Source organism: Taurulus bubalis (assembly GCF_910589615.1).
Source record: "Taurulus bubalis genome assembly, chromosome: 4".
NCBI lineage: Eukaryota > Metazoa > Chordata > Actinopteri > Perciformes > Cottidae > Taurulus > Taurulus bubalis.
The window spans coordinates 31,720,004-31,734,592 of NC_136592.1; the positions used below are offsets into that span (position 1 = coordinate 31,720,004).

At 43.5% G+C, this 14,589-nt stretch overlaps 1 protein-coding gene across 1 annotated transcript; it reads right to left on the minus strand.

Annotated features, from left to right (window-relative positions):
• Positions 1 to 130: 130 nt before the first annotated feature.
• Positions 131 to 14,586, minus strand: LOC306735373 (uncharacterized protein; the record flags this gene model as incomplete). Its single annotated transcript, XM_079216833.1, has 50 exons — positions 131 to 183; positions 294 to 388; positions 499 to 707; positions 996 to 1,172; positions 1,312 to 1,418; positions 1,607 to 1,719; positions 1,816 to 2,015; positions 2,213 to 2,380; positions 2,486 to 2,604; positions 2,698 to 2,801; positions 2,903 to 3,114; positions 3,199 to 3,345; positions 3,445 to 3,529; positions 3,635 to 3,662; positions 4,083 to 4,177; positions 4,288 to 4,496; positions 4,785 to 4,961; positions 5,101 to 5,207; positions 5,396 to 5,508; positions 5,605 to 5,804; positions 6,002 to 6,169; positions 6,275 to 6,393; positions 6,487 to 6,590; positions 6,692 to 6,903; positions 6,988 to 7,134; positions 7,234 to 7,318; positions 7,424 to 7,451; positions 7,872 to 7,966; positions 8,077 to 8,285; positions 8,583 to 8,759; positions 8,899 to 9,005; positions 9,194 to 9,306; positions 9,403 to 9,602; positions 9,800 to 9,967; positions 10,073 to 10,191; positions 10,285 to 10,388; positions 10,490 to 10,701; positions 10,786 to 10,932; positions 11,032 to 11,116; positions 11,222 to 11,249; positions 11,670 to 11,764; positions 11,875 to 12,083; positions 12,381 to 12,557; positions 12,697 to 12,803; positions 12,992 to 13,104; positions 13,201 to 13,400; positions 13,598 to 13,765; positions 13,871 to 13,989; positions 14,083 to 14,186; positions 14,288 to 14,586. The coding sequence occupies 50 exons, from the start codon at positions 14,584 to 14,586 to the stop codon at positions 131 to 133; spliced, it is 6,936 nt and encodes a 2,311-aa protein (XP_079072959.1).
• Positions 14,587 to 14,589: the final 3 nt, after the last annotated feature.

Here is a 14,589-nt window from a genome sequence, read left to right on the forward strand (position 1 = left end):
AGCAAAGTATAATTGTTAGTCCAATAGTAAAACATATTTAAAGTCCAAATCTATCAACGTGGCCTCCTTAACAAAGTGAATGTGCCAAACTTGTGTCTTGTACAATCTGATCCAATATTGTAAAAGACCATCAATAGAACCATAGAAATGAACTCACCATGAAGGAATCTGGAACTGAGCAACCTGTTTCAGAAAACATTGAAATGAAGGCATGGCATCAATACAGCTATCATCACAGTTGTGGCAATGGGCAAATCTGAAAAAGGTTGTAAGCAGAGCATTTAGCCACTTACGTGGAAATGTCTCCTTGAGTGACATTATGCTGGATCTCAAACTCTGTGAATCCTGCAGTTCCAGGGATTTCAAATTTTGCCGTAGAGCAGTGAGTCTGAAGGAAGAAAACAGAAATCATTGAGACTTGTCAGGAGCCAAAGTTTGACATCATCTTGCCAAAATTTAAAACGTTGAGCTTTGGACTGCAGACATATCATCTCTTACATAGCTGCGTAGGATGCACAGCTGATGTTACTGGGTATCACGACCAAGCTGCCAGGGTGGAGGCTCGCCATCACAGAAAACAAGTTGACCTGGAACCACAGCTCAAAGTCTTCAGGTCCAAATTCATTCAATTTAGGAGCAAGGGCTGTCAAGGTCAGGTTCAAGATGGTGTCTCGTACACCAGGATTTTTGATGAGGGTGATGTTTCTCTGGAAATAAAAGGATTCACGTTTCAGTTCAGGAGGACATTTTGCATTTCTGAAATCATTGTAGTGAAAGCAAGCTTGGTGACCCGTCTTTGTACTTCAGTGCATCAATCAAGCAATCCTTGGTGGCCATTCATTCAAGAAGCATGACAGAAATATATCCTTTTGAGTTAAATCCTGGCCACTTATTAGATTCTGCAACAATTCATCCACCCTCAGGCAACTTCCAAGAGGACAGTTTACCAGCCAGCGTTGCGTTAATTTACGGCATTCTTAAAGTTAAGCATTCACCTGCTTGGTGATATTTCCAAAGGCCTGGAAAAAATCATCCAACGGCTCATCCTCAGTGGACTCTGTCAAGTTTGTCAACACCTTCGTTACGAGGGTCTCATTCTCCAAAAAGCCGCTGTCTGGATCCAGGATCAGCTCAGCCTTCTGCTTTGGTGAGAGGGAGTCCACAACTGCCACCTGATGACACAAACCAAGATGATATATGAATTGCTCTTCTCTTTGATATGGCAAAGCCACAACTGTGTGCAGATTTTCCAAGTTACGATAATTGTGCGACTGTTTTCAAGAAAGATTGGCAGCAAAATGTATGACTTACTGCAGAGAGGTTGAAGATTTTGAGTTCAGGGTATGTTGTGTACTGGGAAAAGGAACCCAGGTTTGCTTCAAGCCATTCTGCATCACTCTGAATTCCCTGCCTGCAAACTAAGGCACGTAGACGGACATTAACATATGCACCATTTAGCAAGCATTATTTTGCATTGATACACATGAAAGAGGTAAATTGTCAATTTTCTTCTCACTGCCATTCAAGCATACTTTTACACAATTCAAAGTCCATGGGGAAGAACACACAAGCAACAACATGGCCCAATGTACTGCGTCAGCCCTACCTGGCTCATTGATGACACTGGCAGAGTTTTTCAGGTAGTCCAGCAGAACCTCTGTGATTTCTTTTTGTCTTTGCAACGGCAATGCAGGGGAAGCTTTGGCCATCCCACTCACACTGCAGACACGGGAAATAAACATTCTTATGCTGTCCAACATTAGCATTTTGCACTTTTTGCAACGCAATCTTGCTTGTTCTTGAAATGATACTCACACGACATGGTAGTTTGTGCAGTTTATATTTGCAGTTGCATTCTTGAGCATCATTGGGCTGAAACTTGGGAGGAGAGGAGTCAGTATCAGATGGAACCAATAAAACCAGTCGTCCTTGCTGAAGGTTTGGAAATGGGGACTGATGATGGCGAAGGTCCTATTCATCACACGATCTCTCACGACAGGTTGGAAATCAGGGACCTGTCAGATGACGACATGAGAGGATTCAAACGCCATGAGACCCCAGACAGCATGCAACATAGGATGGAACAGCACATTTCATATGAATGAGTGCCCTACAACTGATGAAGTGGGTTAGATACATGACTAATGACTGACTATGCTCTGTTTCAAGCCTATTCGTTATGCATCTTCCCCAGGTGTCAAGAGTAGCCTACCTTTCCACTTTCTGTCAACTCTGTCAGGAATTCTTTCACATTTTCCAGAGCATCACCCTCCTCGAGTCGCTCAAACACACGGTCAATTTGGTCTGTGTCATTCAAGGCCCCTGAGCTCAGTGTCAACTGTGCCACCTGACTAGGAGTGAGCACTGACAACGATCCGGCCTAAAAAAAGGAAATCGATATGAAATCAAACAGCAGAAATTGCCAAATTAAAGGTAAGACATTTCAGCTTGGAATAGGAATACTTTAACCGCAGTCCCCACTTACACTGGAGAAGTTGGCATTGAGGGCTTGCAGATCCTGCAGGGATGCAAATTCAGAGAAGCTGCCAAGGTTTACCTTTAGCCACTCTTCACTACCGTTGATAAATGAGACACAGCCAGGATCTGCGAAGAAGACAGAAACAAAGTCATTGACAAGGTATAACCACCACATGCTATCAAGACTTTACCAATTTGAGCCTGAGCGCTTGCCTTTACCTGATGAGTCATTTCTTGAAAGGAAGGGCTTGATGAAATGAGTGAAGACTGCTGGCTGTCTTTCTCTGTCAATGGATGCCTTTTGGCTGATGAATGCCTGGATGCTAAATTTGAGAGAAGGCTTTTAATACCTAAACAATTACAAAAGAGCAGGTTCCTCTGCAATCTTGGTCACAGTGGAGCAATGTATCACATATGTGCTTACACAATCCGGTACGTATGGCAGCTGAAGTTCTTGGAGCTTAGGCAGAATAGGAAATTGGGGGATGAAGAGGCCAGAAACGGACGAATCCTTGTCTGGAACCAGCTGCTGACAAAGGTGTCATTCTGCAGTTCTGCCTGGCTGAAGTTGGCAATTCTCACCTCCCCAAGAGCCTCAAGCGCATGTGACGAGAACGGGTTGCTGTTGTTGGGGGCCTGGAATTGGAAAAGTAATTTTGGTTTGACACAGAATTCCAACAGGGAGACACCAATTTTGTACATTTTTGGGATTGGATTTACCATGCTGGCGTATGTCACAAGAGCCTGGTCTAGTGCCGGAGAAGCTTTTTGGAAGAAAAGCTTCCAGACGTCTACGGGGTAGGTCCTTTGGCTTTCCAGTGAGCAGTTCATCAGTGTGACCAAGTTGCTGGCTGTGAGATGTGTAGCCTTTGGAAATAATTAGAAAAGAAATGAAACAAACACATTCAGAGTTTATGGAGATTAGTATCAGGAGGGTAATGTAGCAAAAGCCAAATCAAGTCTTACCGAGGAACAGGCATGTTCAGTGATGCTTAATTTGCACAGGGCTTCAGAGGAATTGCCAACAGACAGGGTTTGTTCCACTTGTGACCTGAGGAGGACAATACAAAAGTAAACCATTGTCACCTTAGATAGATTGTGGAAGAGAACTTTACCTAACCAAACCCATCACCAGACAAAACATTAGTTCACCCACCTATTAACTGCAGCACAGATGAGGTCCTCTGTGAAAAGATCAATATTTGTGTATCAGATATTGTAGCTTCAGAATGCGATATATTGTCATCAAAGTTGAAATATCAGGTAATTCAGAAACTTACCATCAACCGAAGTCTCCTTGCACTGGAGACAAGCAAAGTATAATTGTTAGTCCAATAGTAAAACATATTTAAAGTCCAAATCTATCAACGTGGCCTCCTTAACAAAGTGAATGTGCCAAACTTGTGTCTTGTACAATCTGATCCAATATTGTAAAAGACCATCAATAGAACCATAGAAATGAACTCACCATGAAGGAATCTGGAACTGAGCAACCTGTTTCAGAAAACATTGAAATGAAGGCATGGCATCAATACAGCTATCATCACAGTTGTGGCAATGGGCAAATCTGAAAAAGGTTGTAAGCAGAGCATTTAGCCACTTACGTGGAAATGTCTCCTTGAGTGACATTATGCTGGATCTCAAACTCTGTGAATCCTGCAGTTCCAGGGATTTCAAATTTTGCCGTAGAGCAGTGAGTCTGAAGGAAGAAAACAGAAATCATTGAGACTTGTCAGGAGCCAAAGTTTGACATCATCTTGCCAAAATTTAAAACGTTGAGCTTTGGACTGCAGACATATCATCTCTTACATAGCTGCGTAGGATGCACAGCTGATGTTACTGGGTATCACGACCAAGCTGCCAGGGTGGAGGCTCGCCATCACAGAAAACAAGTTGACCTGGAACCACAGCTCAAAGTCTTCAGGTCCAAATTCATTCAATTTAGGAGCAAGGGCTGTCAAGGTCAGGTTCAAGATGGTGTCTCGTACACCAGGATTTTTGATGAGGGTGATGTTTCTCTGGAAATAAAAGGATTCACGTTTCAGTTCAGGAGGACATTTTGCATTTCTGAAATCATTGTAGTGAAAGCAAGCTTGGTGACCCGTCTTTGTACTTCAGTGCATCAATCAAGCAATCCTTGGTGGCCATTCATTCAAGAAGCATGACAGAAATATATCCTTTTGAGTTAAATCCTGGCCACTTATTAGATTCTGCAACAATTCATCCACCCTCAGGCAACTTCCAAGAGGACAGTTTACCAGCCAGCGTTGCGTTAATTTACGGCATTCTTAAAGTTAAGCATTCACCTGCTTGGTGATATTTCCAAAGGCCTGGAAAAAATCATCCAACGGCTCATCCTCAGTGGACTCTGTCAAGTTTGTCAACACCTTCGTTACGAGGGTCTCATTCTCCAAAAAGCCGCTGTCTGGATCCAGGATCAGCTCAGCCTTCTGCTTTGGTGAGAGGGAGTCCACAACTGCCACCTGATGACACAAACCAAGATGATATATGAATTGCTCTTCTCTTTGATATGGCAAAGCCACAACTGTGTGCAGATTTTCCAAGTTACGATAATTGTGCGACTGTTTTCAAGAAAGATTGGCAGCAAAATGTATGACTTACTGCAGAGAGGTTGAAGATTTTGAGTTCAGGGTATGTTGTGTACTGGGAAAAGGAACCCAGGTTTGCTTCAAGCCATTCTGCATCACTCTGAATTCCCTGCCTGCAAACTAAGGCACGTAGACGGACATTAACATATGCACCATTTAGCAAGCATTATTTTGCATTGATACACATGAAAGAGGTAAATTGTCAATTTTCTTCTCACTGCCATTCAAGCATACTTTTACACAATTCAAAGTCCATGGGGAAGAACACACAAGCAACAACATGGCCCAATGTACTGCGTCAGCCCTACCTGGCTCATTGATGACACTGGCAGAGTTTTTCAGGTAGTCCAGCAGAACCTCTGTGATTTCTTTTTGTCTTTGCAACGGCAATGCAGGGGAAGCTTTGGCCATCCCACTCACACTGCAGACACGGGAAATAAACATTCTTATGCTGTCCAACATTAGCATTTTGCACTTTTTGCAACGCAATCTTGCTTGTTCTTGAAATGATACTCACACGACATGGTAGTTTGTGCAGTTTATATTTGCAGTTGCATTCTTGAGCATCATTGGGCTGAAACTTGGGAGGAGAGGAGTCAGTATCAGATGGAACCAATAAAACCAGTCGTCCTTGCTGAAGGTTTGGAAATGGGGACTGATGATGGCGAAGGTCCTATTCATCACACGATCTCTCACGACAGGTTGGAAATCAGGGACCTGTCAGATGACGACATGAGAGGATTCAAACGCCATGAGACGCCAGACAGCATGCAACATAGGATGGAACAGCACATTTCATATGAATGAGTGCCCTACAACTGATGAAGTGGGTTAGATACATGACTAATGACTGACTATGCTCTGTTTCAAGCCTATTCGTTATGCATCTTCCCCAGGTGTCAAGAGTAGCCTACCTTTCCACTTTCTGTCAACTCTGTCAGGAATTCTTTCACATTTTCCAGAGCATCACCCTCCTCGAGTCGCTCAAACACACGGTCAATTTGGTCTGTGTCATTCAAGGCCCCTGAGCTCAGTGTCAACTGTGCCACCTGACTAGGAGTGAGCACTGACAACGATCCGGCCTAAAAAAAGGAAATCGATATGAAATCAAACAGCAGAAATTGCCAAATTAAAGGTAAGACATTTCAGCTTGGAATAGGAATACTTTAACCGCAGTCCCCACTTACACTGGAGAAGTTGGCATTGAGGGCTTGCAGATCCTGCAGGGATGCAAATTCAGAGAAGCTGCCAAGGTTTACCTTTAGCCACTCTTCACTACCGTTGATAAATGAGACACAGCCAGGATCTGCGAAGAAGACAGAAACAAAGTCATTGACAAGGTATAACCACCACATGCTATCAAGACTTTACCAATTTGAGCCTGAGCGCTTGCCTTTACCTGATGAGTCATTTCTTGAAAGGAAGGGCTTGATGAAATGAGTGAAGACTGCTGGCTGTCTTTCTCTGTCAATGGATGCCTTTTGGCTGATGAATGCCTGGATGCTAAATTTGAGAGAAGGCTTTTAATACCTAAACAATTACAAAAGAGCAGGTTCCTCTGCAATCTTGGTCACAGTGGAGCAATGTATCACATATGTGCTTACACAATCCGGTACGTATGGCAGCTGAAGTTCTTGGAGCTTAGGCAGAATAGGAAATTGGGGGATGAAGAGGCCAGAAACGGACGAATCCTTGTCTGGAACCAGCTGCTGACAAAGGTGTCATTCTGCAGTTCTGCCTGGCTGAAGTTGGCAATTCTCACCTCCCCAAGAGCCTCAAGCGCATGTGACGAGAACGGGTTGCTGTTGTTGGGGGCCTGGAATTGGAAAAGTAATTTTGGTTTGACACAGAATTCCAACAGGGAGACACCAATTTTGTACATTTTTGGGATTGGATTTACCATGCTGGCGTATGTCACAAGAGCCTGGTCTAGTGCCGGAGAAGCTTTTTGGAAGAAAAGCTTCCAGACGTCTACGGGGTAGGTCCTTTGGCTTTCCAGTGAGCAGTTCATCAGTGTGACCAAGTTGCTGGCTGTGAGATGTGTAGCCTTTGGAAATAATTAGAAAAGAAATGAAACAAACACATTCAGAGTTTATAGAGATTAGTATCAGGAGGGTAATGTAGCAAAAGCCAAATCAAGTCTTACCGAGGAACAGGCATGTTCAGTGATGCTTAATTTGCACAGGGCTTCAGAGGAATTGCCAACAGACAGGGTTTGTTCCACTTGTGACCTGAGGAGGACAATACAAAAGTAAACCATTGTCACCTTAGATAGATTGTGGAAGAGAACTTTACCTAACCAAACCCATCACCAGACAAAACATTAGTTCACCCACCTATTAACTGCAGCACAGATGAGGTCCTCTGTGAAAAGATCAATATTTGTGTATCAGATATTGTAGCTTCAGAATGCGATATATTGTCATCAAAGTTGAAATATCAGGTAATTCAGAAACTTACCATCAACCGAAGTCTCCTTGCACTGGAGACAAGCAAAGTATAATTGTTAGTCCAATAGTAAAACATATTTAAAGTCCAAATCTATCAACGTGGCCTCCTTAACAAAGTGAATGTCCCAAACTTGTGTCTTGTACAATCTGATCCAATATTGTAAAAGACCATCAATAGAACCATAGAAATGAACTCACCATGAAGGAATCTGGAACTGAGCAACCTGTTTCAGAAAACATTGAAATGAAGGCATGGCATCAATACAGCTATCATCACAGTTGTGGCAATGGGCAAATCTGAAAAAGGTTGTAAGCAGAGCATTTAGCCACTTACGTGGAAATGTCTCCTTGAGTGACATTATGCTGGATCTCAAACTCTGTGAATCCTGCAGTTCCAGGGATTTCAAATTTTGCCGTAGAGCAGTGAGTCTGAAGGAAGAAAACAGAAATCATTGAGACTTGTCAGGAGCCAAAGTTTGACATCATCTTGCCAAAATTTAAAACGTTGAGCTTTGGACTGCAGACATATCATCTCTTACATAGCTGCGTAGGATGCACAGCTGATGTTACTGGGTATCACGACCAAGCTGCCAGGGTGGAGGCTCGCCATCACAGAAAACAAGTTGACCTGGAACCACAGCTCAAAGTCTTCAGGTCCAAATTCATTCAATTTAGGAGCAAGGGCTGTCAAGGTCAGGTTCAAGATGGTGTCTCGTACACCAGGATTTTTGATGAGGGTGATGTTTCTCTGGAAATAAAAGGATTCACGTTTCAGTTCAGGAGGACATTTTGCATTTCTGAAATCATTGTAGTGAAAGCAAGCTTGGTGACCCGTCTTTGTACTTCAGTGCATCAGGGGCATCAATCAAGCAATCCTTGGTGGCCATTCATTCAAGAAGCATGACAGAAATATATCCTTTTGAGTGAAATCCTGGCCACTTATTAGATTCTGCAACAATTCATCCACCCTCAGGCAACTTCCAAGAGGACAGTTTACCAGCCAGCGTTGCGTTAATTTACGGCATTCTTAAAGTTAAGCATTCACCTGCTTGGTGATATTTCCAAAGGCCTGGAAAAAATCATCCAACGGCTCATCCTCAGTGGACTCTGTCAAGTTTGTCAACACCTTCGTTACGAGGGTCTCATTCTCCAAAAAGCCGCTGTCTGGATCCAGGATCAGCTCAGCCTTCTGCTTTGGTGAGAGGGAGTCCACAACTGCCACCTGATGACACAAACCAAGATGATATATGAATTGCTCTTCTCTTTGATATGGCAAAGCCACAACTGTGTGCAGATTTTCCAAGTTGCGATCATTGTGTGACTGTTTTCAAGAAAGATTGGCAGCAAAATGTATGACTTACTGCAGAGAGGTTGAAGATTTTGAGTTCAGGGTATGTTGTGTACTGGGAAAAGGAACCCAGGTTTGCTTCAAGCCATTCTGCATCACTCTGAATTCCCTGCCTGCAAACTAAGGCACGTAGACGGACATTAACATATGCACCATTTAGCAAGCATTATTTTGCATTGATACACATGAAAGAGGTCAATTGTCAATTTTCTTCTCACTGCCATTCAAGCATACTTGTATACAATTCAAAGTCCATGGGGAAGAACACACAAGCAACAACATGGCCCAATGTACTGCGTCAGCCCTACCTGGCTCATTGATGACACTGGCAGAGTTTTTCAGGTAGTCCAGCAGAACCTCTGTGATTTCTTTTTGTCTTTGCAACGGCAATGCAGGGGAAGCTTTGGCCATCCCACTCACACTGCAGACACGGGAAATAAACATTCTTATGCTGTCCAACATTAGCATTTTGCACTTTTTGCAACGCAATCTTGCTTGTTCTTGAAATGATACTCACACGACATGGTAGTTTGTGCAGTTTATATTTGCAGTTGCATTCTTGAGCATCATTGGGCTGAAACTTGGGAGGAGAGGAGTCAGTATCAGATGGAACCAATAAAACCAGTCGTCCTTGCTGAAGGTTTGGAAATGGGGACTGATGATGGCGAAGGTCCTATTCATCACACGATCTCTCACGACAGGTTGGAAATCAGGGACCTGTCAGATGACGACATGAGAGGATTCAAACGCCATGAGACGCCAGACAGCATGCAACATAGGATGGAACAGCACATTTCATATGAATGAGTGCCCTACAACTGATGAAGTGGGTTAGATACATGACTAATGACTGACTATGCTCTGTTTCAAGCCTATTCGTTATGCATCTTCCCCAGGTGTCAAGAGTAGCCTACCTTTCCACTTTCTGTCAACTCTGTCAGGAATTCTTTCACATTTTCCAGAGCATCACCCTCCTCGAGTCGCTCAAACACACGGTCAATTTGGTCTGTGTCATTCAAGGCCCCTGAGCTCAGTGTCAACTGTGCCACCTGACTAGGAGTGAGCACTGACAACGATCCGGCCTAAAAAAAGGAAATCGATATGAAATCAAACAGCAGAAATTGCCAAATTAAAGGTAAGACATTTCAGCTTGGAATAGGAATACTTTAACCGCAGTCCCCACTTACACTGGAGAAGTTGGCATTGAGGGCTTGCAGATCCTGCAGGGATGCAAATTCAGAGAAGCTACCAAGGTTTACCTTTAGCCACTCTTCACTACCGTTGATAAATGAGACACAGCCAGGATCTGCGAAGAAGACAGAAACAAAGTCATTGACAAGGTATAACCACCACATGCTATCAAGACTTTACCAATTTGAGCCTGAGCGCTTGCCTTTACCTGATGAGTCATTTCTTGAAAGGAAGGGCTTGATGAAATGAGTGAAGACTGCTGGCTGTCTTTCTCTGTCAATGGATGCCTTTTGGCTGATGAATGCCTGGATGCTAAATTTGAGAGAAGGCTTTTAATACCTAAACAATTACAAAAGAGCAGGTTCCTCTGCAATCTTGGTCACAGTGGAGCAATGTATCACATATGTGCTTACACAATCCGGTACGTATGGCAGCTGAAGTTCTTGGAGCTTAGGCAGAATAGGAAATTGGGGGATGAAGAGGCCAGAAACGGACGAATCCTTGTCTGGAACCAGCTGCTGACAAAGGTGTCATTCTGCAGTTCTGCCTGGCTGAAGTTGGCAATTCTCACCTCCCCAAGAGCCTCAAGCGCATGTGACGAGAACGGGTTGCTGTTGTTGGGGGCCTGGAATTGGAAAAGTAATTTTGGTTTGACACAGAATTCCAACAGGGAAACACCAATTTTGTACATTTTTGGGATTGGATTTACCATGCTGGCGTATGTCACAAGAGCCTGGTCTAGTGCCGGAGAAGCTTTTTGGAAGAAAAGCTTCCAGACGTCTACGGGGTAGGTCCTTTGGCTTTCCAGTGAGCAGTTCATCAGTGTGACCAAGTTGCTGGCTGTGAGATGTGTAGCCTTTGGAAATAATTAGAAAAGAAATGAAACAAACACATTCAGAGTTTATGGAGATTAGTATCAGGAGGGTAATGTAGCAAAAGCCAAATCAAGTCTTACCGAGGAACAGGCATGTTCAGTGATGCTTAATTTGCACAGGGCTTCAGAGGAATTGCCAACAGACAGGGTTTGTTCCACTTGTGACCTGAGGAGGACAATACAAAAGTAAACCATTGTCACCTTAGATAGATTGTGGAAGAGAACTTTACCTAACCAAACCCATCACCAGACAAAACATTAGTTCACCCACCTATTAACTGCAGCACAGATGAGGTCCTCTGTGAAAAGATCAATATTTGTGTATCAGATATTGTAGCTTCAGAATGCGATATATTGTCATCAAAGTTGAAATATCAGGTAATTCAGAAACTTACCATCAACCGAAGTCTCCTTGCACTGGAGACAAGCAAAGTATAATTGTTAGTCCAATAGTAAAACATATTTAAAGTCCAAATCTATCAACGTGGCCTCCTTAACAAAGTGAATGTGCCAAACTTGTGTCTTGTACAATCTGATCCAATATTGTAAAAGACCATCAATAGAACCATAGAAATGAACTCACCATGAAGGAATCTGGAACTGAGCAACCTGTTTCAGAAAACATTGAAATGAAGGCATGGCATCAATACAGCTATCATCACAGTTGTGGCAATGGGCAAATCTGAAAAAGGTTGTAAGCAGAGCATTTAGCCACTTACGTGGAAATGTCTCCTTGAGTGACATTATGCTGGATCTTAAACTCTGTGAATCCTGCAGTTCCAGGGATTTCAAATTTTGCCGTAGAGCAGTGAGTCTGAAGGAAGAAAACAGAAATCATTGAGACTTGTCAGGAGCCAAAGTTTGACATCATCTTGCCAAAATTTAAAACGTTGAGCTTTGGACTGCAGACATATCATCTCTTACATAGCTGCGTAGGATGCACAGCTGATGTTACTGGGTATCACGACCAAGCTGCCAGGGTGGAGGCTCGCCATCACAGAAAACAAGTTGACCTGGAACCACAGCTCAAAGTCTTCAGGTCCAAATTCATTCAATTTAGGAGCAAGGGCTGTCAAGGTCAGGTTCAAGATGGTGTCTCGTACACCAGGATTTTTGATGAGGGTGATGTTTCTCTGGAAATAAAAGGATTCACGTTTCAGTTCAGGAGGACATTTTGCATTTCTGAAATCATTGTAGTGAAAGCAAGCTTGGTGACCCGTCTTTGTACTTCAGTGCATCAGGGGCATCAATCAAGCAATCCTTGGTGGCCATTCATTCAAGAAGCATGACAGAAATATATCCTTTTGAGTGAAATCCTGGCCACTTATTAGATTCTGCAACAATTCATCCACCCTCAGGCAACTTCCAAGAGGACAGTTTACCAGCCAGCGTTGCGTTAATTTACGGCATTCTTAAAGTTAAGCATTCACCTGCTTGGTGATATTTCCAAAGGCCTGGAAAAAATCATCCAACGGCTCATCCTCAGTGGACTCTGTCAAGTTTGTCAACACCTTCGTTACGAGGGTCTCATTCTCCAAAAAGCCGCTGTCTGGATCCAGGATCAGCTCAGCCTTCTGCTTTGGTGAGAGGGAGTCCACAACTGCCACCTGATGACACAAACCAAGATGATATATGAATTGCTCTTCTCTTTGATATGGCAAAGCCACAACTGTGTGCAGATTTTCCAAGTTGCGATCATTGTGCGACTGTTTTCAAGAAAGATTGGCAGCAAAATGTATGACTTACTGCAGAGAGGTTGAAGATTTTGAGTTCAGGGTATGTTGTGTACTGGGAAAAGGAACCCAGGTTTGCTTCAAGCCATTCTGCATCACTCTGAATTCCCTGCCTGCAAACTAAGGCACGTAGACGGACATTAACATATGCACCATTTAGCAAGCATTATTTTGCATTGATACACATGAAAGAGGTCAATTGTCAATTTTCTTCTCACTGCCATTCAAGCATACTTGTATACAATTCAAAGTCCATGGGGAAGAACACACAAGCAACAACATGGCCCAATGTACTGCGTCAGCCCTACCTGGCTCATTGATGACACTGGCAGAGTTTTTCAGGTAGTCCAGCAGAACCTCTGTGATTTCTTTTTGTCTTTGCAACGGCAATGCAGGGGAAGCTTTGGCCATCCCACTCACACTGCAGACACGGGAAATAAACATTCTTATGCTGTCCAACATTAGCATTTTGCACTTTTTGCAACGCAATCTTGCTTGTTCTTGAAATGATACTCACACGACATGGTAGTTTGTGCAGTTTATATTTGCAGTTGCATTCTTGAGCATCATTGGGCTGAAACTTGGGAGGAGAGGAGTCAGTATCAGATGGAACCAATAAAACCAGTCGTCCTTGCTGAAGGTTTGGAAATGGGGACTGATGATGGCGAAGGTCCTATTCATCACACGATCTCTCACGACAGGTTGGAAATCAGGGACCTGTCAGATGACGACATGAGAGGATTCAAACGCCATGAGACCCCAGACAGCATGCAACATAGGATGGAACAGCACATTTCATATGAATGAGTGCCCTACAACTGATGAAGTGGGTTAGATACATGACTAATGACTGACTATGCTCTGTTTCAAGCCTATTCGTTATGCATCTTCCCCAGGTGTCAAGAGTAGCCTACCTTTCCACTTTCTGTCAACTCTGTCAGGAATTCTTTCACATTTTCCAGAGCATCACCCTCCTCGAGTCGCTCAAACACACGGTCAATTTGGTCTGTGTCATTCAAGGCCCCTGAGCTCAGTGTCAACTGTGCCACCTGACTAGGAGTGAGCACTGACAACGATCCGGCCTAAAAAAAGGAAATCGATATGAAATCAAACAGCAGAAATTGCCAAATTAAAGGTAAGACATTTCAGCTTGGAATAGGAATACTTTAACCGCAGTCCCCACTTACACTGGAGAAGTTGGCATTGAGGGCTTGCAGATCCTGCAGGGATGCAAATTCAGAGAAGCTACCAAGGTTTACCTTTAGCCACTCTTCACTACCGTTGATAAATGAGACACAGCCAGGATCTGCGAAGAAGACAGAAACAAAGTCATTGACAAGGTATAACCACCACATGCTATCAAGACTTTACCAATTTGAGCCTGAGCGCTTGCCTTTACCTGATGAGTCATTTCTTGAAAGGAAGGGCTTGATGAAATGAGTGAAGACTGCTGGCTGTCTTTCTCTGTCAATGGATGCCTTTTGGCTGATGAATGCCTGGATGCTAAATTTGAGAGAAGGCTTTTAATACCTAAACAATTACAAAAGAGCAGGTTCCTCTGCAATCTTGGTCACAGTGGAGCAATGTATCACATATGTGCTTACACAATCCGGTACGTATGGCAGCTGAAGTTCTTGGAGCTTAGGCAGAATAGGAAATTGGGGGATGAAGAGGCCAGAAACGGACGAATCCTTGTCTGGAACCAGCTGCTGACAAAGGTGTCATTCTGCAGTTCTGCCTGGCTGAAGTTGGCAATTCTCACCTCCCCAAGAGCCTCAAGCGCATGTGACGAGAACGGATTGCTGTTGTTGGGGGCCTGGAATTGGAAAAGTAATTTTGGTTTGACACAGAATTCCAACAGGGAAACACCAATTTTGTACATTTTTGGGATTGGATTTACCATGCT